General features: G+C 33.0%; 1 protein-coding gene across 1 annotated transcript in view; it reads left to right on the forward strand.

The window, feature by feature from the left end:
* The first annotated feature begins 10,726 nt into the window (after positions 1-10,726).
* LOC129760766 (uncharacterized) overlaps positions 10,727-26,230 on the forward strand; it is a 45,786-nt gene continuing 30,282 nt past the window's right edge. Inside the window, exons 1-2 of the mRNA XM_055758431.1 lie at positions 10,727-10,876; positions 11,114-11,368. Coding sequence (XP_055614406.1) covers positions 11,216-11,368 — 153 coding nt within the window. The 5' untranslated portion in view covers positions 10,727-10,876; positions 11,114-11,215. The remainder of the gene's footprint in view (positions 10,877-11,113; positions 11,369-26,230) is intronic.

Below are 26,230 nucleotides of genomic sequence, written 5' to 3' on the forward strand. Positions count from 1 at the left end.
TTAGTCAGTTTTGTTCATTTTATTACTTGATATAAATAAAATCTTAATAAAGTGGCGTAATTGGTGGGCTCAGACATATAGAACAACAATATCCCAGATCCAATGAAAGCTACACAGTAAACGAAAGTTACCTAGTTCGGTAATGAAGAATCGATTTACCGATGTTCGTTTATTTTTTACCGAAAAAATTACCGAACAGTTTAACGATTTACACATGTTAGGATTTCGGTAAAAAAAATTAACGAACTCGGTTATTTTCGTTTACTGTGTAACTTGATAATTTTCAATCACGAAATTTCCTTATTGACGAATGGTCGCACCACAAATGGATCGGATCAAAATCGTTTTGCAGCGTTCGCGTTGACAGTTAAACTGGTGCAAATGGTACGCTTTATCAATGCTTTATGTTCTGAAGAGAGACCATTGCAATTGTATGAATCATATTTTGCGTGTAATTGTCAGTCTTGATATGATCGATCTACTCAAAAGAGCTAGATTTCCTTTCAAGGATTCAAAATAAAAGATCGGTATTGTTTGAAAGATAATCTATTAACGGTCGAAAATGTACTTATTCAATAGGCCTGCACTTCACACTCATGTCTGTTATGTTAACTGCTTGAACTTGCTTGTTTTTTTTTATTTTAGAATATTTTTTATGATCCTCAGGTTTTAGGAGATTGTTTTTGACAAAATTTTCTGCTCAGTTGTTTAAGTTATATGAAAAATACATTTTTATATTTACGTTATCTTAATTCAGCAACAGCTAAAACAAAAAAACCCTAAAATCAAGATAATGAATTTTATACCCCCTTCTTATCTCATTGAATATAACCAAATCAGCATCAGATGGAAAAACTACTTTTCATTCAATTCACACTGACAATCAATGTGAAGCAAAGGTTCTGATTCAAGTGATTATGATTGAACATTTGATTTTTTTTTCAATTTATCGATTTACAACTATTTTAATGAGATGTAAAAAGTAAGCGCCCAAAAATTGCTTATAATTCAATTTTAGAAAGTTCCTTTTTGACGCTAAAGCTAAACAAACAATTTACAAATTAAAAATAAAACAAGGCAAAATCTAAAATAACTTAAGTGAAAGAAAATTAAATGATGTTTATTGAATTTAATTACATGATAAATTTGTTCTAGGGTTCTTAAGATTCGAATAGATAGTAAAGTTGTACCTTCAACGCCTTGATAAAACACTAAGCATTTGGCCGGAAAGCTGCGAAAAGGATCCTAAAAATATGTTTAGATCTGGAAAAAGCATCCTGCTTTATTAATTGACAAGTTTGCTAATGGAATCATTAAAAACAGCCCAATCCAAAGACAAACGTGCATAAAGAAAGTGCACAACTCCAACAAAACAAAACCATTGGAATTTTCGCTCTGCAAAATTAATTACTTGTTTGCATAAAAAAAACAGACAAAATCATGACTGCCAAAAACAAAAACTGATAAGTAGAAAAAAGTCCTAAAATGAAAAAAAAAAATATCTTTGTCTAGGAGTCACTACGCTTAGTTTTAAAAACTCAATTTATGGATTTGTTATTATCATATCAAGCAAAATTACATCAACACAGTCAATAATAAGGTTCAGTCAGTGACAAAAGTCAGTAATCAAGAACTATTTCCACTAGTATTTTGCTTTTGTGCCTTGTGTTTGGATGTTTTATAAAATTATTCGCACTGACTTTTTGAGTTCATTAAGATCACCATGAAGATATTTAATAAAATTATAAACAAATATGTTACACCTAAGGTCGCCAGATTTTTTTTCAGCACGTGCCCGGGTCGGATAAATCAGAGCAATTTTATCCAAAAACCAGGCAAAGTCCGGGCACTTGATTAAAAATTCGACGACCAAAAATCTTGGCAATATTCAGAAAAAAATTGTTTTTAAGTTAATTGATTCTCGGTTTTCAGTCTCAAGTTTTTTTTAGTGAAAACGACTTTATTTTTACATGTCCAATGTTTCGATCCTTATAGGATCTTCATCAGGGACGAAAAAGTCGTCAATTATTTGTCCGGTTTAATACGGCGTATCGCTTTCCAGCTAACATGAAGTCGTAATGGAAATGATAATCCAAATCGAATATTGAGACATTTTCAATGATTATCGTAAACACGTTGGTATTGAGTGATTTTCTATCATTCATTTACGACAAGCTTTGCCCAACAAAAATTGAATCGGATAGCAGTTTAGTCAATTCGTAAATATGCCTCCAGAAAGTTGAGAATATGCTCATTCGACATTTACGATTTGAGTAAACTGATTTACGATAAATGGGCGGTCCTTCAATTGACACTCTCTCCGGTCTCTTCTTCTTGAGTTGGCATCGTGGTAAGATACCGGTCTGCGAACTCGGAGGACTGGAGTTCAAATCTCGGTCGAGGAAATTTTTTTTCGTTTATTTTGCTTTTTGTTGGAAAATCGAATCGTTGGAATCTTGTCATTGTAGATATATCGCCTCCACTTTTGTAGCTATATGCTATTTAGGTAAGTTTAATACAATCTTTTTATCTGGTATTTTTGTTTGAATAATTCTGTTGTTCCTGCGTTATACCTTCATAAATGTTTGCTGGGTTACTGCTGTCGGTTCCTGTTTCAAAAGTTAAAAAGCGCAAGATGTGGGTTCAAGTCCTACCGGGAGACAAGGCGAGTTTTATGGTTCAACAGGTCTTGGTCGTTCTAAAAAGTTGAAAAAGGTCTTTGTCTATCAAGTTGTACATTAACTTTATAGTACAAAAATAAATTTGTAGTTGAATTCTCCATTGGAATGATCAGTTTTCCAGTAGGCGCATACAAAACGTATCATTTCAATTGGTCTAACTTTCTAATTTTTTTTTAACATAGTAACCAATATTTCACAAAACGAATTGAATCGCTATATACAAAAATTGTTGATGCCACATGAAATCCATTTTCAATGAGGTTCGAGCAACGGAAATTCATAAGATTTTTTTTTGTATTTTAAAATATTTTTGAAATCGAATTTCACATTAAATGTTGCATTATTCAAAAAAGAATTATAAAACATCAAACTAACCCTTTAATGCATGACTTTTTTTTAATGTGAATTGCAGTTATAGATTCAGTGGAATAAAAACATTTTATTTCGAATATCAAAACTATGTTATTTTGAGAATTATGAAAGTTGTCCTCCATAAAAGTTGAAAAATAATTTTTGAAAGTCCTAGTTCATTTCAATACGGTTTTGCAATTTTTTTTAAAATCTTGTTTATTGGGAGAAGAAAGGTGTTTGAGATTGATTGGGGTTAAAAAATTTGTTGCAATTTGCAAATCTAAAGAAATAACAGCGATTTTCCAAAACTACCTTTTTCAAAAAAAAAAAAATAAACTTGGTCTTTGCCATTTTTTGGCAAACTTTGTTCGATATCTCACACATAAATTGAATAATCTTAAAAAAAAACCATGAGCTAATTTCTTCAAATCTCTGAAATATTTTTGTGAATACATCATTCAAAAATAGCCACGCGTTTTCGAGATATTTGGATTTTGATCAGTGTTGTTTTAAAACAACACTATCATTAAAGGGTTAGTAACCTATGTTATGAAATTCAAAAATAAAATTTAAATTTTGGATCCGATTTTATTAAATTTTGTTAGAATCTAACATATCTACGTATTATGGACGGCCGTGAAACAAGTACAGAACCCGTTCGTTTTTGGCAACAAGCCCGTAAATTTTATGTTGCCAAAATCGAATGTAGCCAAAATAGAACGGTTTTTTGTCACTTTTTTATTTATGATTTGTATTTCAAATTAGATAAAATTGATATTATACCTTATATTAGCATAAAATTTTTAATTTAGCTCAATTATATTAGTTTAAACCTGTAAAACATGTTAAAATGCATGTTTTCATTGAATGAAACTTTTATTATTAAGCCGAAATGAGAAATTTAACACTCATACTTATTACGCTTTACATTTATGTAGATTAATGTGAAATGCAGGGCCGTAGGAAGAACCGACTCATGGGGGGGGGGTTTTGGTGACTGATTTTTACCAATGATTTTTTGATCAACAATGCACGAAAACAAACAAATTTTAAATATATTCTGTTTGTAACTATATGATTAATAATTTTTAAGTAATTTAACATTAATAGTTTTCGTATAAAATCGTGACATTAGAAAATTGGTCCTTAAGCAAAAAGGTGAACTTAATTCCCTTTCATAGATGTTTGAAATCTTGTTATTTGTTTACGAGTCTGATAGGACATACTAAATTGATATGAGCATAAGACAAGTTTTTAGGAGAGCCTTTCATTTTTTAAAAAAAGCTTGTTCTATACTCAAATCAAACAAGCCCAATCTTCCAATTTATTTAACAAATTCAAAGGTTTTAATCTTCGATGAAAATAAATCTTATTAAAAAAGGGAAAGATAAAAATCATCAGATTTTCGGTTCAAATTTGCTTGGGGAAAACTTCAACCAAATTAATGGTTTTTAGTTTGCAATTTGGCTTTCAAAAACTTGAATATAAACACATTGCTGACCAAAGAGATATCACGTTTTTTCGCATGCTGCTAATATGCTCCGTTAAAATGGAAAATTCAAATGTTATAAAGCGAATAATGAAACCTCATTCTACAAATTTAACACGTTAATCAAATAAATTAAACGAGCAGTTTTTCAACTATTGGTTTCTAAAATATAAAATGCCGAATTTCGGTGTTCTTTATGTGTTAATAATGTTAAACAATATACCGATAAAATATAGAACTTTGAGCAGATTTTTGTTTTTATTAAGATCAAGTAGGATATTTCTTTAACAGCAAATATTTTTCATAAAGAATAAATCGCATAATAAAAATTTGTATTTTTCGCTTAAAACAAAAAAGTGAAATTCTACATTTTATTTGTGATTTTCAGCTGAATTGTGTTTAAATCTAATTTTGATTGAAAATTTGAAATCTGGAAATTGAATTGACAAGCAATCTTAAGTTCATGATCTCTTGAATTCCTCAACCTTTTATGATGATTATAAAATTTATTTACAAGCTTAATATTTTTCTGAATTTGAAACTGAATTCTAAATCTGATTTCTGAACCTGAGTTCAAAAATTGTGCTAATTAAATTCTGTTGTTCAGGTTTGATCTAAATTCACTATTTAAATTATTTATTTTAAATCTGTATTGTGAATCTGATTTAAAATATGAATATCATATGATCTGAATCTAACTTTTCAATTTTGGATTGTCATATCGAAGCTGTAAATGTTTTAATTTTGTCTAGAATTAAGTTTAAGAACTTCGAATTTGAATATAAAACAATTTTTTTCTTTTTTTCATATTCGGAAAACTATTATCAAAATATTGAAAATACATATGATCTCGAAAAACATGATTCAAATTTGATATGAAATGCAAAACAAAATTTAAACCATGATTTCAAAGCAGCTTTTTATTTCTAATTTCTTATGATTATCCGAACTGAAAATCAAGAATCCTGAACTAGGTACAGAATACGAAATTCCGAAATATGAATACAATTTTGGTGATGGAATTTATGGAATCAAAACCTTCGAAATAGGTTTTATTTAATTTAAAATTTAATATTCAGACCTGAATTTCTATTAACATATGAGAAAATTTGGAATGAGTGAAGCAGAATTTTGAACTTGGGATGGGTTTTGAGGTTTGGGCATTAGTTTTTAGTGAAGATTGTTACCTTAATTAACCTTACCCTTTGCTACCCTACTTTGCTTGCTTTTTTGGATCTTCATGGGGGGGGTTTAACCCCCAAAACCCCCCCCGTTCCTACGGCCATGGTGAAATGAAAATAAAAAAGTGTAAAAAACGCCTTTTTAAGATGTTGACAAAAATCGAACGGGGTCTGTACTGCCAAACAGAAATCATATATGAAATATTCATTGTAAGAGAATAAATTTTAAAAAAATTCACAAGATTTCTAAATTCAAGTTAGTGCGTTGAAAGGCGAGAGATTCCAGCATCAATAAATCAAAAGAAGAGATTGTGTGTAAAAACGTTTGCGTTCCCAATGAGTAGGGTTGCCAGATTGCCCGGTTTTATGCGGGTTTGTCCGGATATTTAATTCGAAATCTAGGATAAGTCCGGCCCGGCCTGGTCGCCCGAATTTCATTAGAAAAGCCCGGATTTTGTCCGGGTTTATTTTCATTCTCATTTTCAAACCAAATTTGAAAACATAAAAACAAATTGTATGGTTTTTTTTTATTTCTGCAACCAAAACGAAATTTTTTGAGCAAATTTTATAAAAAGAAAGAAAGAAGATGATTTTTTATATTAGGAAATTAAAAACGAGAATTCTGTTTAAAAATTGAAAATAATAATACAAAATTTCCAAAACATGATTCCGTAAAACACGCCAATGAAGAATCTGACCACCGTTATTTAAGTTTGTTTTATAAAAAGAATCATGAAAGGTTTTTTGAAAGCCTTAAATACAATTTAAAATCTGCTTATTAAATTTGATAAAACATTTTTTCCCAGTTTTTTTTTATTTTTTAAACTCCTAGGATTTGATCAAATTTGCCCGGATTATGGTCGACAATTTTGAAATCAAATGCTTGGATTTTGCCAGATATTTATTTTTAATTGCCCAGATTTGTCCGGCCCGGATACGTGCTGTATGGTTTTTTTTCCTGGCATTTGTCACTTTGTTGAATTCTTCCGTTAAATCTGTATCGTTGATTAAATATAGATAAAGATTCATAATATTTTTTGTTTTTCATGTTGGAAAGTCAGTTCATCAGTTATCATTGATCGATTAAACTTTGTCGTTTGTAATTAATAAACGCAACAAAACTAGAAGTGATAGACAAATCTGATAAAAAAAAACTCGAGATTAGGACGCAAAAATCTTACAAAAAGCACTGTTATATTTAAAATGTTTCCCTTGTGAATCGAAACTATTCCGTTATCAGTCTGCTTGTTTTGCAGCAACAAGGCTCTCTATCAAAATAAACATTCTGAAGATCCTTCAGTGAAATTTGTTCAACACTTTTGGATTTCACGATTTACACCAATTAATCCGCAGAAACTTCTTTAAGCTCATCCAGACAATAATATTGAAAATTAATGTTAAAATCCAGTTGAGGGTTTGATCCTCTGAATCTCAAAATTTGGCAATTTAAATTGTAATTGGTTACGACTTTTCACTATAAAATAGTATTTACTATCAGAATGAACCCTTAGTTTCATGACTTTTATTATAATTCAAAATCATTGAAAAATTCGAAATTCTGTGTAGGTACCTAAATAAAGAAAAAAAAAAGATTTTCACTTTCTTTATAACTTGTTTGTTGCAAATTTGTAACTAGCATTTGCATTTGTAAGATGCTAACCATCATATCCTCGAAAGATGTCAGCTTAGACTTTAGAAAAAGGAAGCTTTTCGAGGAAACATCAAGTTTCATTGAGATCCTGTATGTGTTTGTGTTCGTTTTTTTTAAACGAAGTTTCCGGGTAACCTCCATGCAATTACTTTGCACTGACTAAGAGGCCAAATTCGGTATTTGGAAGCTTTTCGAATTTTTAATATTTCTGGAAGTAGGTACTGAAGTTCTATCAAGGAAGTTTTCGTGTTAGCATTCCGCAGTTTTCAAATGACGATGGGTGTTTAAACTTTCAATTGATTAGATTTGAAATGCTTCGTTATGAGTGAAATTTGTGAAAAAATGTTTTCCTAATAGGGGTATCTTAAATTAACATATCATACATAAATCGTGCGGAAAATGTTAACTAAATCATTTTTTAAATTATAGATAATTCGTATTAAACCAGACACAGCATTAAACTCTCATATTACCTTTCCCTTGTAACAATTAAATAATGTTTGCTGTTTGCTTTGTCTATTCCCAAACAAAATCAGTGGCAAACATAATCGACAACAACAGCTTAGTTACTTAGCTAAGTGTCAATAGATGGTGCTTTTAAGGCCAATTTTGACGGTTTTAAAATGGCCGACAATTTAAATTCTTACACACGGATTCGACACATGTTTGTTCGGGACCCGTTCTCTTATTCTCTGTGTATTCACCTCACGTATCCATATGGCCGAGCAAATTTTTTTAATCTGGAAAACCAGAGCAAACTTGACCGAAATCTAGGTATCATTTCAAAACTTACACGACGAAAGTGAGTGAAAATTACCTACTTGAAATTCAAAGTTTTTATCAATCACATCACATCAGCAGCTTTATATTTGGATCTTATGATTCAAAATAAGATTCTATTCTCTTTTAAAAATGAAACCTAAAAAGTCGTTTTCGATCGCAAAAATTGAGTTTTCAAATAGTCAATTGGATAAGGATGTATTTTGAGAAAATAAAAAAAAAACGAAAACATGTGAGGCGCAATTCATTAATGACGTAAAGCAAAAATTAACTACTTTGACCTCCTCCCAACGTATGTCACAAATTGTAATGCTGCGACGTACCCCCTGTGAAAATATGAATACCCTCATATTTTGAGTTTTATATGTTAAAAAAAGTGTTTTAACATTACATTTTTAAAGTTTTTTTTAAACCCATGCAACAACAAAAAAAATTGAGTTAATATCCGTTCCGATCGCTAATAGTATAAAGTACTCCATACTGAAAGCTCTCCGATAACACTTTTTGATTGTCTTATTCTGAATTGTTCTGTGCTTATAAGCTAAAGGCTTTTTTTTAACTTTATTCTGCTCAAGAAGAATAACTTGTTATGCAAAATATACTTCACTTAGTAATATTCGTCGGAATAAATAAACCTTGCAGTTTTAAATCCATAAAGTGGTATTGAATTCTTGGGGGTCTAATATTTAGTTTTTCAACACCTTTTTAATGGATATTTTATACAGATCTAAAAAAGTATCTCTCCGAATCTTTATAAAAGGAAAGGATTCAAATCAGATATACATATTTGTTGAAGCTAACAAATTTTAGCAGCCGTTGGTTTGCTTATAATTTCCCTGCAAAAATGGCATGACATCAAAAAATCGTTACGTAACGATGAGCATACCTCCCCCCTTTCCTATGTCACAATTCGAAACGTTTGAGCTTACACCTTTCCCTCCTAGAAGCGTTACGTAATAAATGGATTCCTTCATTGTAAAATATTGAAAACATTACTTTGGTTCAATTTTTCACATTTTCTCCTCTATTTCTGTCAATCATACATAAGACTTAGTTGATTTGGAGTCATTTCGGAATATTTCACACTCTGAGTTTTGGTTCAAATCTCTTCCATGTTTTTTTTTGCAAAATTTTAAATGAGTGCATTCACATGAGTAATTTTAGCATAACATCTAATCGAATTTGTTTCAATTTATAAATTTTCTCAAGGATATTTACTGCTGATAGTTTTTACAAAAAAAAAAAAAATCATACATTGATTGTCTTAGAAAACCGGAGATTGTGAGTTCGAATACTGCTCTTCTTTCGCGTTGCTTAAAGTTCTTTGAAAATATACCCTCTTCTGAAAGATAAATTTATTAATAAATATTATTAGGACTGATGTATGTTACATAAAAAGCTTTAGGCGCATTTTAAAATAAAATTTCAAAATCGTTAAATAAATCATGGATTTATGTCTCATTATGATTCTTGTTTTTGGATTCCAAGGTGTTTGCTAGGCGAAGACTATTTGAGCTTATTTATAATCTATTTTGAAGGTTGATTCGCTCTGTTAATAGAATTTGAAAACGTGCAGTGCGAGAATCATAGAGAATGCGTAGAAATGAATGCAGTGCTATTCTTCGATTTGCAAAACCGTAACAAAACATCCGCGATGCAACCTGTCAAATTTTGCCAACATCCGATTCGCTTCGGATCCGAACGAACCCGTGCTGCTCCTGCATCGAAAACTTATCTGTAGGAAGGTACCCGAATGTGTTTCGTGTGTTACCTTCAACCAAAAAACTCCTAGCTGCAGCAAAAAAAAAAAATGTAAGCCACGCGATTTTTTTTTCGTCGTCTACCCTTATATTCTTGGAGACTAAATATATTAATCAAATAGCTAAGGAAAAAAAACCCTAGAAATACAACCGCCAACCGGATCAGGGCGTTCAGTCAGTCTGTCACAGTCCTCTGTTTTGGCTATTACGCGCTGCAACGCGTCAATCGAAGAAAAACCAGTTTTTCCAAACGGGCAAATCGGATCGAAGATCAAGTAAGTTGGGCTTACTCTCTGGGCGGGGGTTCCGGTGGGGTCTCTTAGAAGAGGAAGCTTTCGATGGGTTTCCACCAACCTCCGAACTTCGGTTCGTGTTTCGGAAGCTTTGCCTTTCCATCCGAAGTAGATGGAAAAGTCCGCTCTTTGTGGGTGTGAGTGTGGGAGAGAGAGAATAAGGGAGCTTTCGCTCCGATCGAGTTCGGGTCAAGGGTGGTGGGAGTTTTTCCCAGCCGATCACTTTCGCTTTCGTTGGTGGTTTGGGAAAATTCGTACGCGTCGCGTGAGATCGATTTTCGGCGAGCTTTCCGAATTGTCGGGCCGCCGATCGACAATAGATACGAATTGGCCGCGAAGATTAGCCGATGATCGAGGAAGAAGAAGCCGAAAGTTTGCGTGCGAAAGCGACTTGTTTTTGTTGCTCTGGCGGACACCTGAGCAGAAAAAATTGTATATGGTAAAATAAGCATAAACAAGCGATCCAAAGTGATCGCGATCAGCAGCGCGCTGTTTTGTGGTGATTGCATGCGAGGTTGCGACCGAGAGTTGCTAGCTTTATCGAACCCGTTGTTGATTGGCTGGTGTTGGTCGGTTCCTCGGCAAAAGGCAGCCCCAACTGGAGACCCATGATCATTACGTCGTTTGGATTGGTTTGAGGCACACCTCGGTTCGTCGCTCATATGCCTTTGGCCACTGCAGCAGAGATTTGTTGGTGTCGTTTGATATTGTTGTGTCATCATCCTTTCTAAGCTACTCTTCCTTCTGCCCGCAGGGCACATCTTCACCGCGCACCGCACCACTTCCCTTCTATTCTTCTTTCTTCATAACTGTTTCGGTAATATCGTTTGACATAAAAAATCACTAATCCTATTTCCGTTTCCTTTTCTTCTCCCAACCGCAAACCAAAAAAACAATAACAAATCATCCGAAAAACACAAAAACCAGGTACAAGTGCCAATCAGCCGGAATCGGAATCAGTGATCTGGAGCAGGAATTGGTGATCGCCGCATCAGTAACGAAGTAACAAAACAAAACAAAAACAACGAAATGAAACCCTTCGGAAGTCGGAGTAACCTAGCGGTGGTGGTGACATTAGTGTTCTGCATCGGAGCCACCTTGGCCGCACCCAGTGTCCGAGTGAAACGGGACGAGGAGACACTGGCCGTTGCTGAGTCCGGTGCAAACCCCATTGCATCCGAGGTTAGTGGTGATCTTCCTTTTTCTTGTGTGTATGTGTTCAATTGATTACTGTTTACTCGTAAAAACCCGTGATTACATTTTTGGTAACGTGAGCTTCTGTTTCACCGAAGGTCAGTGAAAGAAGAAAGAGCGAGCGAGAAATGCAGAAAAAGAGAGCGAGTGAGAGTGGCCTTTTGGCTGATTGAGTGTGAGCACACCGAAAAAAATCGTCAGATCAAGGTCGCACACGTGCAGCCATGCGTCTTTCTTAGAGCTCGCGCGCGCTTATCGGTAATGATCGTTCGCTGCTTCACTCGAGTTGCATAAACAGCGATCATTTGCTAATTTCCTCTGGTATGCGCTCTTGATGCGCGCCCGCGGCTCATACTGGGTGATAAAAATTACGCACCAGCGGCAGTGATGGTAACATGCTTGTTTTATTTGCAATGGAACAATTGTTTCCAAGGGTGGGAAACACGTGTTCTCTCTCTAATGCGCTTACCGGTAAAGCGCTTCACAGCGCTTAATTGTCGAAATTTTTCCGGCTCAACTTCAAGAGCAACCCTACCGGAGATGAGATCGGCACTGAAAAAATGCTACCGATAAGCAGTTATCTCGAGAGTATCAAGATCACCGCCAATGATCATTGTTTCCAATTGTTGGAGAAAATTTGAATAATTCATTTCCTTTCTCGCGTCCGACACTTGTTAACACAGAGCAATTACTTTTCCTAGATTTGTTATCTCAAACATCTTTATAATAAATTGATTCCGATCTTTGAAGATTGCTAGAAGCATTATTCACAACATTTAAAATAACTTTTGCGAGCACCGTGGAACCTTTACCGGAGCCATCGATCCGCGAGCCGATCGATGTCAGGTGCGGTGGTCAGCGGCCATTTCTCAAAATCCCTCTCAAATGCAATAGAGCACCTCCATCAGTTTACTGGTTAACCTTGTAACACGCGTATTCATAGAACGCGTCACCGAGGCGGCGCGACACGTTTCGCCATGGCATTAGTTATGCAGTCGGATTTTTCTTAACATTTTATAACATTGGTGCCGCCGTTGAGTTGTGAGCAGTGACTTTTAGTTTAATTGAAAGTCTTATAAAGTCATCAAAAGATCACAATCAAAGATCACTTATAGATATTTGTTTTTAACTTTTTTTTAACTTAACATCGACAATTAAAAATAACACTTGAATATAATGTGACTAAGAATTATACCAAAAGTGTCAAATAACAGAGATAAATAAGATCGAAGGAATAAAATTAAACTATTTTTAGATATTTTTTTAAATAATGGAATATTTCAGCTATCGTTCTATAATGAACCCAAATTACTTTCATGAGACTTTTTAACTGAGCATTATTTAAAGATGGTTCGAAGATAAGATTTTTTCAAAAATAGTAACGAAAAAAACTTTTCGGTTAAACTATCCCGAACAGATTACCATGCTACCAAAACGTGGCTTCAACATCAAATTGAAAGCATTTTTTGGTGTTGATTTTGAGGTGATAGCAAGTAAATGCCTCAGTACGGAACAAGCAAGACTCGTTAAATTTTATTTTTAAGCAAAATCAAACAACCGGCCACAGATTTGTATCAAAGTTAATGTAGAATTTCATTTGAGGTCAGAAGCAGGCTTCATTAAAGTAGATATACTTTAACCGATATAAACCACTTAACGAGAAAATGAGAGACACGAATAACGAATAACTCTTTCGAATTGTCCTGATTTATGAAAATTTGTTTTTAAAACGTTATAAGTTGTACTGATTTTCAAAAAAAAGACTCTATAAGGATCAATTTTGTTGTAAATTTATGAGAATATCGAACAAATCTGCAACAAAATAGGTAAACCCTTTAAACCGATGGTAATCTTCGGTTCATATGATATTTAAATGGTGTTTTTCGATATAAATTGCAGTCCAGCCAAGAAGATGCTCAAATTCGTTCCATTCATCAAGGCGCCTTCACTTTGTCTAAAGTATCTGTTCCTTACAGAGCCAAAAACTACTGAACCGATCAATGTGAAATTCGGTAGGTGAGAGATTTTGGGGTCGAAGAAGGTTTCTTTAATACTTTCAATTAATAAAAATATGACACAGTTCAAACAATTTTTAGAAACTACCGAAAAATCAACGTGAAATTTAGTATGTAGTCATTTTCAAGACCGGGAATGGTTTCTATAATACTTTCAAACCCTTTCGATTTAAGAGAGGGGGGCTCTCATACAAAATAATTAAAAATATAATACAATTCGTACAATTTCCGGAAATTACTTAACCGATCCACTTGCAATTTGGTGTGCAGCCGTTTTCAAGACCAAACATAGTTTCTGCAATACAAAATAATATTAAATTTTTTTTTTTAATGGGTAGCAAAGCACACCGGGTCAGATAGCTAGAAATAAATCTAAAACAATTGCCTTGATACACGTTTTGTAGATTAATGTTTTTAAAGTATGGACATAATTCTTTAACGTCTTTTTTAACATGTTATTTCTAGTTGCTTAAATTTTCATGGTGCAAGAATAGGAATTAAAAAAACAAATTATAACTGGCATCCATGAAAAAGTCGTGATTGGAATACACGCTATCACGAGTCACACGGTTTTTTCGAACTAATGCTTCCATTTTGTCCGCTAGAAGATGCTGATTAGGGTGGCCCAAAATTGTACTGTGTCTGGGATTTTGGGGGCTCAAGCTTCAAATGATAGCTTAGGATGTAAGAAACAATATTTTATATGGCGACGACTCAGAAAAATGATGTTTAGAGGTCGCACTGGTTCGACTTTTGGAAAAAGGCCATTTTTTCGATATTTTGTCCTAATAACATTTTCAGATCTTGAAAAAGTATCAAACATGAGTCTCCAATATTTTTAAAATTTCTTTATAATGTAAGTTTTAAACTAAAAATTTATTGGGACTGTTTCGGACTCTCAATTTGTATGTATGGTTTTTTAAATAACGCAAAACTATAAATTTTTTAAGAAAAAATTATTAAAATTAACAAAAAAGTGTACATTGGATCAAGACTTTTAATCAACATTGAATTCAAAAGATGCGCGACGTTATGATGTGCATCTTTGCAGAAGAAAGTGTATAGTTATGACTTGTCGTTTCAAAGTAATTCAAGTTTCACTGTGGAAAAAATTCACGATTTTCGAATTTTTGCTAAGAATTGCTCTATATTATGATATTGATGAGTTTCGAGCAATCTAAGAACTAAATAAACTCCTGATATCAAATTTTCTCATCCTTTTATCGATCCTTAAATCACCAGAAAGAACCATTCCATGTTTTTAGATTTTTTATTGATTGAAGGTCGTGTTACCCATACTTGGGTGACGGTTTGGTGAACGTGTTATGGCTACAACCACTAAATAAATTTAAAATAAAAATCTAGAAACTAGTCATGGTTGTTTTTGCTGATTGAAGGATCGATAAAAGGATGAAAAAGTTTGATATCAGAAGTTTAGATTGCTCGAAACTCATTCACATCATAATATAGAGAAATTTTAGCGAAAGTTTGAAATTTGTGACTTTTTCACTCAGAAAAACTTGAATAACTTTCTAACGACAAGTAATAGCTATACACTTTCTTCTGCAAAGTTGCACATCATAACGTTGCGCATCTTTTGAATTCAATGTTGAAAGAAAATGTTAATCCAAAGTACACTTTTTCAAGAATTATAATTTTTTTTCACAAAAATTCATAGTATTGCGTAATTTAAAAAATCATACATACAAATTAAGAGTCCAAATCAGTTCTAATAAATTTTTAGTCTAAAACTTACATTATAAAGAAATTTTAAAAAAATATTAGAGACACATGTTTTATACTTTTTAAAGATCTGAAAATGTTATTAGGACAAAATGTCGAAAAAATGGTCTTTTTCCAAAAGTCGAACCAGTGCGACCTCTAAACATCATTTTTCTGAGTCGCCGCCATATAAAATATTGTTTCTTACACCCTAAGCTATCATTTGAAGCTTGAGCCCACAACATCCCAGACATATTACAATTTTGGGCCACCTTAATGCTGATGCTGTCGCCTTTTCATTGTATGGAGAAAACGACTGTGGTAAATATTGGTTAAGTATATTTGATTAAGATCCTAAATTATATGAAATTTAAAGCAAGGACCAAAATGAGATACCATACAAATTTTGGTAAAAATGTAATCAATATTTAGAAAAATTTGGCACCCAAGTTTTCTATCAAACATATAATCAAGTAATTCGGGATGGTTCATCCAATCGCATGAGTCAATAATCTGAATTGACAATAAAATTTTACGGTCAAACTCTAACAAATTATGCTTTCGAAACTCGTTTCTAAACGTTGGCTAAACAAGGCTTCATTTAGGTTTCATCAAAAAATTATAAAGTGTCATTTTTTCCTCGAATTGTAAAAGATTGACAACAAAAAATGTTGTTTTTCATAACTTCATATTAAAGGCCATGAACATGAGCTACAGGACATCTTTTCGCAATATTCTCGCTCTTTGTTTGGATATAATTCCCATCTTCTGTCAGTATAAAATGTTCATGCTGCCGTTATGACTCACCTATGAATTGTCAAACTGTTCTCTATATTCGCTTGATATTTTATCAATACCCTTGGGCTACCTTCTTAACTTGCGTACGAGTTTTCAAGCTGTCCTCTCAATCCACTCCAGTTAAAACACCAAACTGTCATCTCCACTCTTTTCAATTGATTTTTTAACCTTGTTTCGTAATGTCTTTTGTACTCCCTTGAGTTTCCATTAACTTCAAGGTGTCATTTTTGCTTCCTTCATGGTATTTTTATTCCACATTTCCCAGACAAATCGTTCGGAGATTATTTTCTATACAATTATTTGTTTCATGCAGTCCTTACAGCCCGCTTGAGTTTTCACATTCACCCAGCAGCCATCTAAACTCGCTTCAAAGTATTTCTTTTATTCATAATTGATGTCAAGCTGTCCTCGTTTGTGTTTTCTTTCTCAATAATCTGTATTCTCAACACGCATCAGTTCTTTCATCCTGCTTGAATTTTCTTTCTTATCAAGCTGTTTTCTCATCTCAACTCGCTTATCGGTGATTTTTCTATTTTTATCAAGCTGTTCTCTCAATCCACATCTTCTTATTGGTTAATTTTTCATTTATATTAAGCTGCCCTCTCAGCTCGCTTATAAGAGACTTTTCCCATTTATGTCAAGCTGTCCTCTCAATTCGCTTAAACACCAAGTTGTCTTCTTATCTCAACTCGCTTATCGTTAATTTTTTTTTTTCATTGTTATCAAGCTGTTCTCTCAACCTATGTGATCATCAAGCTGACCTCTCAACTCGCTTATCGATGTTTTTTTTATTTCTTTCAAGCTGTTCTCTCAACTCGTTTATCTGTGATTTTTTCATTTATGTCAAACTGTCCTCTCAACCCACTTGATCACCAAGCTGTCCTCTGAACTCGCATATCTGTGTTTTTTTTTCTAGTTATGTCAAGCTGTCCTCTTAACCCGTTTGATCATCAAGCTGTCCTCTTCATTCGCTTATCGGTGATTTTATCATTTATGTCAAGCTGTTCTCTAAACCCATCTGAACACCAAGCTGTCCTCAACTCGTTTATAAGTGATTTTTTTTATCTTTTTCTATCAAGCTGTCCCCTCAACCCTATTAATCTCCAATCTGTCTTCTTAATTCGCTTATCGGTGATTTTTTTATTTATATCAAGCTGTCCTCTCCACTCGCTTGATCACCAAGCTGTCCTCCCAACTCGCTTATCTGTGTTTTTTTTTTCTAGTTATGTCAAGATGTTTTCTCAACCCTCTTGATCACCAACCTGTTCTCTTAATTCGCTTTGTCGCTGATTTTTTATAATTTACTAGCTGATCCCGTACGAACTTCGTTTCGCTTTAAATCATTGGTACGTCAAAATGAGTTAAGAAAATGAATTCGAAACATTCTTTCGACAATTTTGGGGAAAAAATTAAACAGTGTTTAAAGTCGCTACTATTACTATTGCTTGAAATTCAAATTAAACGGTTGATTGGCTTTTTATTAAAATTTATGTGGGAGTGTTTTCTTCTCGATCGGTTGCAAAATCTAGACATTATGGCAATAACATGTGCTATTTGTTTATGTGTACGACTCTTTTGCTTGACCTTCACACTTAAATTGGTATCAATCAAAAAAATTATTGCACAAAACACTGAACTTTCAATGAAACCCTCTTTTTCTTTCCCATGGCCCGAAATTCGATAATTGAAACCAATTTTACGTTCCTCAAAACTCCCTTGTGCCATTTTTTCTTTTCAAATTATATGTAAAATAACGTCAGGAACTTGAAAACAGTGAACAGTGAATATAGACGCCCCTTTCGCTGACCCTTGATACGGAACATGCTACCTGGAGTCAATTGCTCATAGTTTATAACCCTCATCTGAACATTTTCATCTCAATCCGATGCATGATCACGACAATATCGCGAAAACAGTGAGCAATTAACATGGACGGCCTTTTTCTTGACCACGATTCAAAACTTGACACCTGAAATCAATTATCTTTTCTGTTAAACTCCCATGTGTCAATTTTTATTACAATTCTATGCTCAATCAAGAAAATATCGTAAAAACAGTGAACAGATAATAACCCCTTTTGCCGACCCCTGAGTCAAGATTTGAAACCTGAAAGCCATAGAGCGTCCCTCAAAACTCCTATGCGGAAATTTTCATCTCAATCCAATGTAGAATAACGTCAAAATCGCAAAAACATTGAAGTTGGGTATGGACGACTCCATCAGCCGACTTCTGATCCGCAATTCGAAACTTGAAATCGATCGCTCGTCCCTCAAAACACTCATGTGCTAATTTTCATAACAATACGATCTATTATAACGCCAATATCGCAAAAACATTAATCAGTGGATATGGACCCTTTGGCCGACCCCTAACCCTGAATTTGATAACTGTTATCGATTGTTCGTCTCTCAAAACACTCATGTGCAAATTTTCATCACAATCCGGTGTATAATAACACCAATATCGCAAAAACATTAATCAGTGAATATGGACGACCCCTTTGGCCGACCCCTGACCCTGAATTTGATAACTGTAATCGATTGCTCGTCTCTCAAAACACTCATGTGCAAATTTTCATCACAATCCGACGGAAAATAACGTCAATAACGTGAAAACAATATTTGTCTTGTATGGACGACCCCCTTCAGAATGGGTCGTCCAAAAATCTAAAAACATTTTTCATCATTCCTGGTCCTAATGAGCATCCATGCCAAATTTCAGATCTCTAGCTCTTAAGACGGCTTAGTCTATAGAGGACAAACAAACAAACAAACAAACAAACAAACATACAGATAATTGCTTTTTATATATATAGATGTCAAGCTGTCCTCTCAACTCACTTGATCACCAAGCTGCCCACTCAACTCGCTTATCAGTGATTTTTTTTGCAATTTTTATTCAGCTGTCTTCTCGCCCTGTTTGATCACAAAGCTGTTCTCTCAACTCGCTTATCAGTGATTTTTTATTCCATTACTATCAAGCTGTCCTCTCGCCCTGTTTGATCACCAAGCTATCTTCTCAACTCGCTTATCGTTGATTTTTTAATAACGTCAAGCTGTCTTCTCAACACGCTTGATCACCAAGCTGTCCACTTAATTCGCTTATCGGTGATTTTTTTCCAATTTTTTATAAAGCTGTCCTCTTAATCCTCTGATAACAAAGCTGTCTACTAAACTCACATATCGTTATTTTTTAATTTATGTCAAGCTGTCCTCTCAACCCACTTGATCACCAAGCTGTCCTCTCAACTCACTTATCGGTGATTTTTTTCCATTTATGTCAAACAGTCCTCTCAACTCGCTTGATCACCGAGCTGTCCTCTCAACTCGCTTATCGGTAATTTGTTTCCATTTCCATCAGGCTGTCCTCTCAACTCGCTGGATCACCAAGCTGTCCTCTCAATTCGCTCATCAGTGATTTTTTTCATTAACGCAAGCGGTGTTTTTAACCCGTCTGATCACCAAAATGTCCTTTTAACTCACTTATTGATGATTTTTCACTAATGTCAAGCTGTCCTCTCAGCCCACTTGATCACCAAGCTGTCCTCTCAATTCGCTCATCAGTGATTTTTTTTTCATTTTTGTCAAACAGTTCTCTTAACACGCTTGAACACCAAGCTGACCTCTCAACTCGCTTTTATTGTTTTTTTTTTTTTTTCATTTATGCCAATCTGTCCTCTCAACCCGCTTAATCACCAAGCTGTCCTCTCAACTTTCTCAAAGATGATTTTTCCTATTTTATGAAGCTTTCCTCTCAAACCGCTTGGTTCTCTCAAATCGTTAATCGGTGATTTTTTTTTTCATTTATGTCAAGCTGTCCTCACAACCCGTTTTATCACCAAGCTGTCCTCATAATTCGGTTATCGGTGAACTTTTTTCATTTATGTCAGCCTGCCCTCTCAACTCGCATATCGGTTATTTTTTTTTTCATTTTTATTAAGCTGTCCTCTCAACCCAAGCTTGATCACCTCCAAACTCGCTTATTTTTTTGTCATTTATATTAAACTGTCCTCTTAATCCGCCTTATCACCAAGTTGTTCTCTCTACTCGCTTATCGGTGATTTATTTTCAATTTTCATCAAACTGTCCTCTCAACTCACTTATCTGAGATTTTTTCATTTATGTCAAGCTGTCCTCTCAATCCACTTGCTCATCAAACAGCTCTCTCAACTTGCTTATCGGTGATTTTTCCATTCCTATCAAGATGTCCTCTCGATCCGTTTGATCACCAAGCTGTCTTCCTTATTCGCTCTCTGGTGTTTTTTTTTTTCATATATGTCAAGCTGTCCTCTCATCTAGCTTGAATATTTCTCTCGCGCCAGGCTTCCTGACTCGCTCTGGTAGTTCAGATTTATTTAAATTTACCTGTTTTCATGCTTTATTTTCTGTTCTTTCTATTTTTCATCCAGGATGGCATTTCACCACATTTGAAATCAAGCAAAACTTAGTCTTTGCTTTTTATCACAATTTAAAATTTTAAAACTCCTTAATATTTTTACAACTATTGGTAAAATTTCCTGAGCGTGACGATTGTTGTTTTTAGCGGTTTTATTCAAAATTGGTAACAAACCACAATTTGATTACCAAACACGTGCTACGGTCGCCAAATGAGAAGACTGCTCCAGTCTGCCGCAGCGGCGCTAACGATCCACTTAAATGCATCCTGCCGGAGCAATATCGTGCCGTACCAGTTTACTCGCTTATCCGCTCGCTTTTACTAACCGATTGACATTATTGCGTGCACGCTCATGTCAAATGACCAAGGTTCGGTTTAATTCATACACAGAGAAACCAATACATTTGGTAAAACCTCAAACTCTATTTTAACAAAATGAATCAAAATCATTTTGTTTATAAACATATATAAACTCGAAGTTATCAGCAGAGCCGATATAAAACTTTACCAGTTTATTAAAATATCTCAATACTCCTTTTTTGGTAGAAATTAAAATAAACTTAGGTGCCTTCGAGCGGAAAAATCCGAAAAAACCTTAAAATTCCTGAGCTAAAAAATCATCAAAACAAGTGCCACTGAAACTTTTTTTTAAATGAAATTTATTTATTTATTTATTTATTGCATTAATCATGTAACGTAAGATACAATCTTATAATTTTGTTACAATCTGAATTATAATGTGTTTACCTAACCTAATTTTGATTCCAAAAAACTAACTTTACTCGTAATTATAATGTCGTTCTTAATCTGCAAGCTCAAATTTTGAAACAAAATTCAAATTTCAACACTTTTGAAATAAGTCATCATATCATAAGGTTAGCAGATTTCCCAGTTTTATCCAGCTTCAGGAATTCAGGAACAGCCAGGCCGGACTGAATTTTATTGAAAAATACCCGGATTTTGTCCGTATTTATTCACTTTATTTAGCAAATCAAATAAAGAAAAATAAATTTTGTTGTATTCTTTTTTCTTTATTTATGCCTCCAACACGAAAATTTTTGGGCAACTTTTATGAAAATTATTCTGAAAGGTTTCATGTTTCAGTTCGATAAAATAATTTCGACAAATTTTGATGAACAATTTTTTTTGAATTTTATTTTTCTAAATATCTGTCCAGTAATTTTTGGGTTTTGACAAAATTTGGCTGGATATTGCACAGGTTTTTGGTATTCAATTTTGAAATCAAATGCCTGGATTCTACCAGGTTTTTGTATAAAATTGTCTGAAATTGTCCGGTCTGATACGTGCTGAAAAAGTTCTGGCAACATTATCCTAAAATAAACTAAAAATACCCTCAACACCAAGCCTGATCCAAAATCTCATTTATTTGAAAATTGCGGGACGAAAAGGTTTTGAGAAGTTTGAGATTGTTCATTTAAAAAAATGCAGAAAAATCAAGAAAAAAAAGCTACAGAAATTATCGATGGTTTTGGGCAGCTGACTAGCTAGTTTAATTATTTCTCAACCTTTTCCAATGTTCTCAAGTTGAGTGATACGGCTTTCTTATTCCTAAGAAGCCTACAAGTTTTTTGAAGTTTTATTTTTATCGGCTTTCCATATAAGCTCTCAATACTCGGAAATTTAAATTTAAATTGTTCATAGGTGTTAAATACCAATTGTGATACTGCTACATCATTTAAATAAATTTAATTTCCAGCAGAATGCATCATTCTGTGTAAATATCTGGTTTATCTCGGTCAGCAGAAGCAAGCAAAAAAAAAAACCTCAGGGATACAATTCGTTCGGAAGTGAAAGGAGCGCCGCCATGTGCCATGTTCTGATTTTAATAGGTGTAAAACTAGAGAAAAATGGGATTCAACGAACGATACTGACCCGAACTGAATAGCCTGCCTGCAGCAGTACTACCAGCAGTTGATGTATGACAAACGAAAAACTTGTTTCTGACACTGCCCAGAGGTTAAGCCCAGGCCCCGGCAGTCAAGTTCATACTTATTAAACAAGAATCTGGATTAATGATTCCTTTCACGCACCACCAACATCACATCAATGACCGACCGGCGCGCAGCCTGGCGGCATGACAATTAGTTTCCACTACTGGGTGATCGTTGATTGTATGACAGATCGCTTGTATGCGTTTAATTTTAATATTTCATTTTACACAATACTATTTTGTTTTTTTTTTCATGTAAGATAGTAAAGTGATTTCTTCAAAATCAAACTCCTTCAAATAGTTGATATATAAATCGAAAAGAAATTCCTAAAACGATAACGCAATCGTGCTCATCTTTGGAGCATTGACCAAATCAAGTTCGGCCTGCCAATCAAGTCGAGACCACAACTTGAAAAATCAGGTCGATGAATTAAGCAGAGGTTATTGATTTTATTGGTGAAGTATGGCGGTGCAGTTGTTTTTGAAATAAAAGTTTTCAGGTAAAGAACGTCCTTGTTGATGACAGTTCATCAAGTGGTTAATTTAAGATTGCCACAATTTATTCTACACATATCAGAGCCGGACAAATCCAGGTCAATTTTATATACAAATCTGGCAAAATCCGGGCATTCGATTTCAAAATTGAGGACCGAAAATCCGGGCAATATCCAAACAAATTTTGTCAAAACACAAAAATTACTCGACAAAAATCGAAAATAAAAAAAATGAAAAAAAAAAAGATTAATATGAAAACCTGGCAAAATCCGGGCATTTGATTTCAAAGTTGAGGACTGAAAATCCGGGCAATATCCAAGCAAATTTAGTCAAAACACAAAAATTACTCGATAAAAATCGAAAATAAAAAAAAATGAAAAAAAAGATTAATATGAAAACCTGGCAAAATCCGGGCACTTGATTCTAAAATTTAGGGCCGAAAATCTGGACAATGAAAATTACTCAACAAAAACATTTGATTTAAAAATTGAGGACCGAAAACCCAGCAATATACAAGCAAATTTAGTCAAAACCCAAAAATTAACAAACACAAATGAAAAATTTAAGAAAAGTTTTAAAAAAATTTAAAAATTTTTTTTTTAAAATTTAAAAAAAATTTAAAAAAAATATATGAAAACCTGGGCATTTGATTTAAAAACTGAGGACCAAAATTCCTGGCAATATTCGGGCAAATTTGGTCAAAACCCACAAATTACTCAACAAAAATAAAAATGAAAAAAAGAATAATAAAATGATTTATATGAAAACTGGCAAAATCCGGCATTTTATTTCAAAATTGAGGACCGAAAACCCAGCAAAATACAAGTAAATTTTGCCACAACCCAAAAATTAACAAACACAAATAAAAAATTAAAAAAAAATTGAAAAAAAAACATTCATATAAAAATCTAGGCATTTGATTTCAAGATTGAGGACCGATAATCTGGGCAATATCCGGGCAAATTTTGTAAAAAACCCAGAAATTACTCAACAAAAATCAAAATAAATATAAAATTCAATGAAAAGATTTATATAAAAACCTGACATAATCCAGGCATTTTATTTCTACATTGAAGACCAAAAATCCAGGCAATATCCAAGCAAATTTAGTCAAAACCCAGAAATTACTCAACAAAAATCAAAAATAATTTTTTTTATCATAATTCATCGACAGAATCGACAAAAACTTCCTCTTTAAGGTATTAATAGGAAAAATTTACAGCAAGATTTGTCTTTTCTTTGTTTGATTTGCCAGATAAAGTTGATTAATCCAGACAAATTCCGAGCATTTTCCAATTTCATCCGGGCAACCGGGCCGGGCCAGACTGTTCCCAAATGTTGTATAAAATATCCTGGCGAACCCGAATCAAACCAGGCAATCTGGCAACCTAAGGTTAATATCAGTTTTGAATTCATTTTTTTCCGATAGTGCTGACTCACTTTAGCTTATATCGAAACAGAATTACTTTTCCTCTATTTATCTGTTTATTTTTTATTAAAATTTCCTTTCAATTTCACCTCATTTTCAATATATGTGATCAGTTCCCCCCAAGTTTTCAAAAATTTCTTTTCTTTTCCTTGAATCCTCTTTTATTAATTTTTTTTGAAGGTTTATTTTTTTCGCTTAATTTACCATTTTGCCTTCAGTGAACTTTTCTAAAATTTTTTGGTTTTGTTCTTTTTTATGAATTTGTTTCATTTTATTGGTGATTTTTCTATCACTTTTGTTAAATTTTTTACCACTGTTTTTTTTGTTCTTTATGGTTTACTTCAGGTGTTTAATTTTCGAAATTCGTTCAGTTTTTTTGAACTTAACTTCGATACAACTTTGCCAGTTTTAAAATAATTTTTTTATATTTTTAGGCGAGATTAATACTATTATCGCTTATGTTAATTTTTTTTATAATTTGTTTTTATTTGTTTATTCAATTTTGTTTGTGAGTTTGTGATAAATTTATTTCGTGATGAATAGCTGCCATATTATGAGTTCTTCAAAGATTCCAATTCTTCATTTTATTCATCTCTGTATTTATTTCTCTTAATGTTTCTAAAAATTGCACAATTTTTTTGTTATTTTTTTTTCGTTCCACGGCTACTTTGAATTTTTATCATTCTACTTTTGTACTTGTACTTTTTCAAACTGTCATATCTCGGATTTGTGCAAACCAAAAACTTATTTTATGACGGCACTATTTAGTTAAAATATAAAATATTTTATTGTAAAATTATGGAATATACGCTATTTGTAAACTCAAGAAAAAAATTCCAAAGTTTGTTAATTTTCAATACATATTCACACATTTGATAACCCTCATTTCTCGTGCAAAAGTCAAATTTTTATCATTATGTTTTTGGCTGAATCCATTGCGATGCTTGAATAAGCGATCTAGCATATTTAGTCAAATTTGAAAATAAAAATGGAAATAACAATTTTTTGTTATTTTTGAAATTTAGAATTTTTGAAAATTTGACTTAAAGCGAGAAAAATTCACTCAATCGGATATTTAAGCATTGCAATGGACTCAGACATTAACAATATTCGCCTATTGCACGAGAAATGTTCTCTTTTAAAGGATCTTCAAATGTGTGAATTTGTATTAAAAATTAACAATCTTTGAAATTTTTTTTCTCGACTTTAAAAATAACCTATCTCCCATAATTTCACAATCAAATATTTGATATTTTAACTTAATAATGCCGTCATAAAATAAGTTTTTGGTTTGCACAAATCCGAGATAAGATAGTTAAAAAAGTACAAGTTTTTGCTAAGAAATCCATTACAACTTAAGAACGTCTCCAGATATAAATTTGCGCTCTGATAGAAAAATGTGCGAATTTTTATTTTATACAAATGTTCAGAAAACATTGTTATTAAATGCATGTTTTTTCTCCGTTTGTTTCTGATATCATTCTTTTTTTTATATATTTTCTTAAAAGTAATCACTTTAGTGAATATTTTCAATGTTTTGACAATTTTTTTTAATAATCACATTTGAGGAGTTCATTTCTTTTCATTTCTGATACTTTTTTATAAATCTGTTTTCATTCTCCCACAACAATCAAAGTTTTTTTTTCGGAGAAGAGGATTGCTTAGAATTGAACAAATAATGCAAAATATTGGACCAATTTTAACTGGAAATCAAATTTTACGAGGAATGTAAAGTACACATTTTTTTTGTGTAGATTTCATCTAATTTTTTTGGTTTCTTGTCAATAAGTTAAGAATTTCCTTTATCTTAAATTTGTCGGATTTTTGAATATTTTCCTTGAATTTTATTGTTCTTATTCTACTTTTTTTTTTTCTCTCCGTTCGTTAAGTATATAACATAATTTTTTTTCTATGATCTCCATTGTTTTTGTTTTAAATGTTTTCCTTTCAATTTTTTAGCAATTTTGCATTTGTAATCGGAGAAACGTACCGATCTTTTGTGATCTGACTAATTTAAAACACATCTGAAAGGTCAGTCTTTAATT

The sequence above is a fragment of the Uranotaenia lowii genome, chromosome 1 (assembly GCF_029784155.1).
Source record: "Uranotaenia lowii strain MFRU-FL chromosome 1, ASM2978415v1, whole genome shotgun sequence".
NCBI classification, from domain to species: domain Eukaryota; kingdom Metazoa; phylum Arthropoda; class Insecta; order Diptera; family Culicidae; genus Uranotaenia; species Uranotaenia lowii.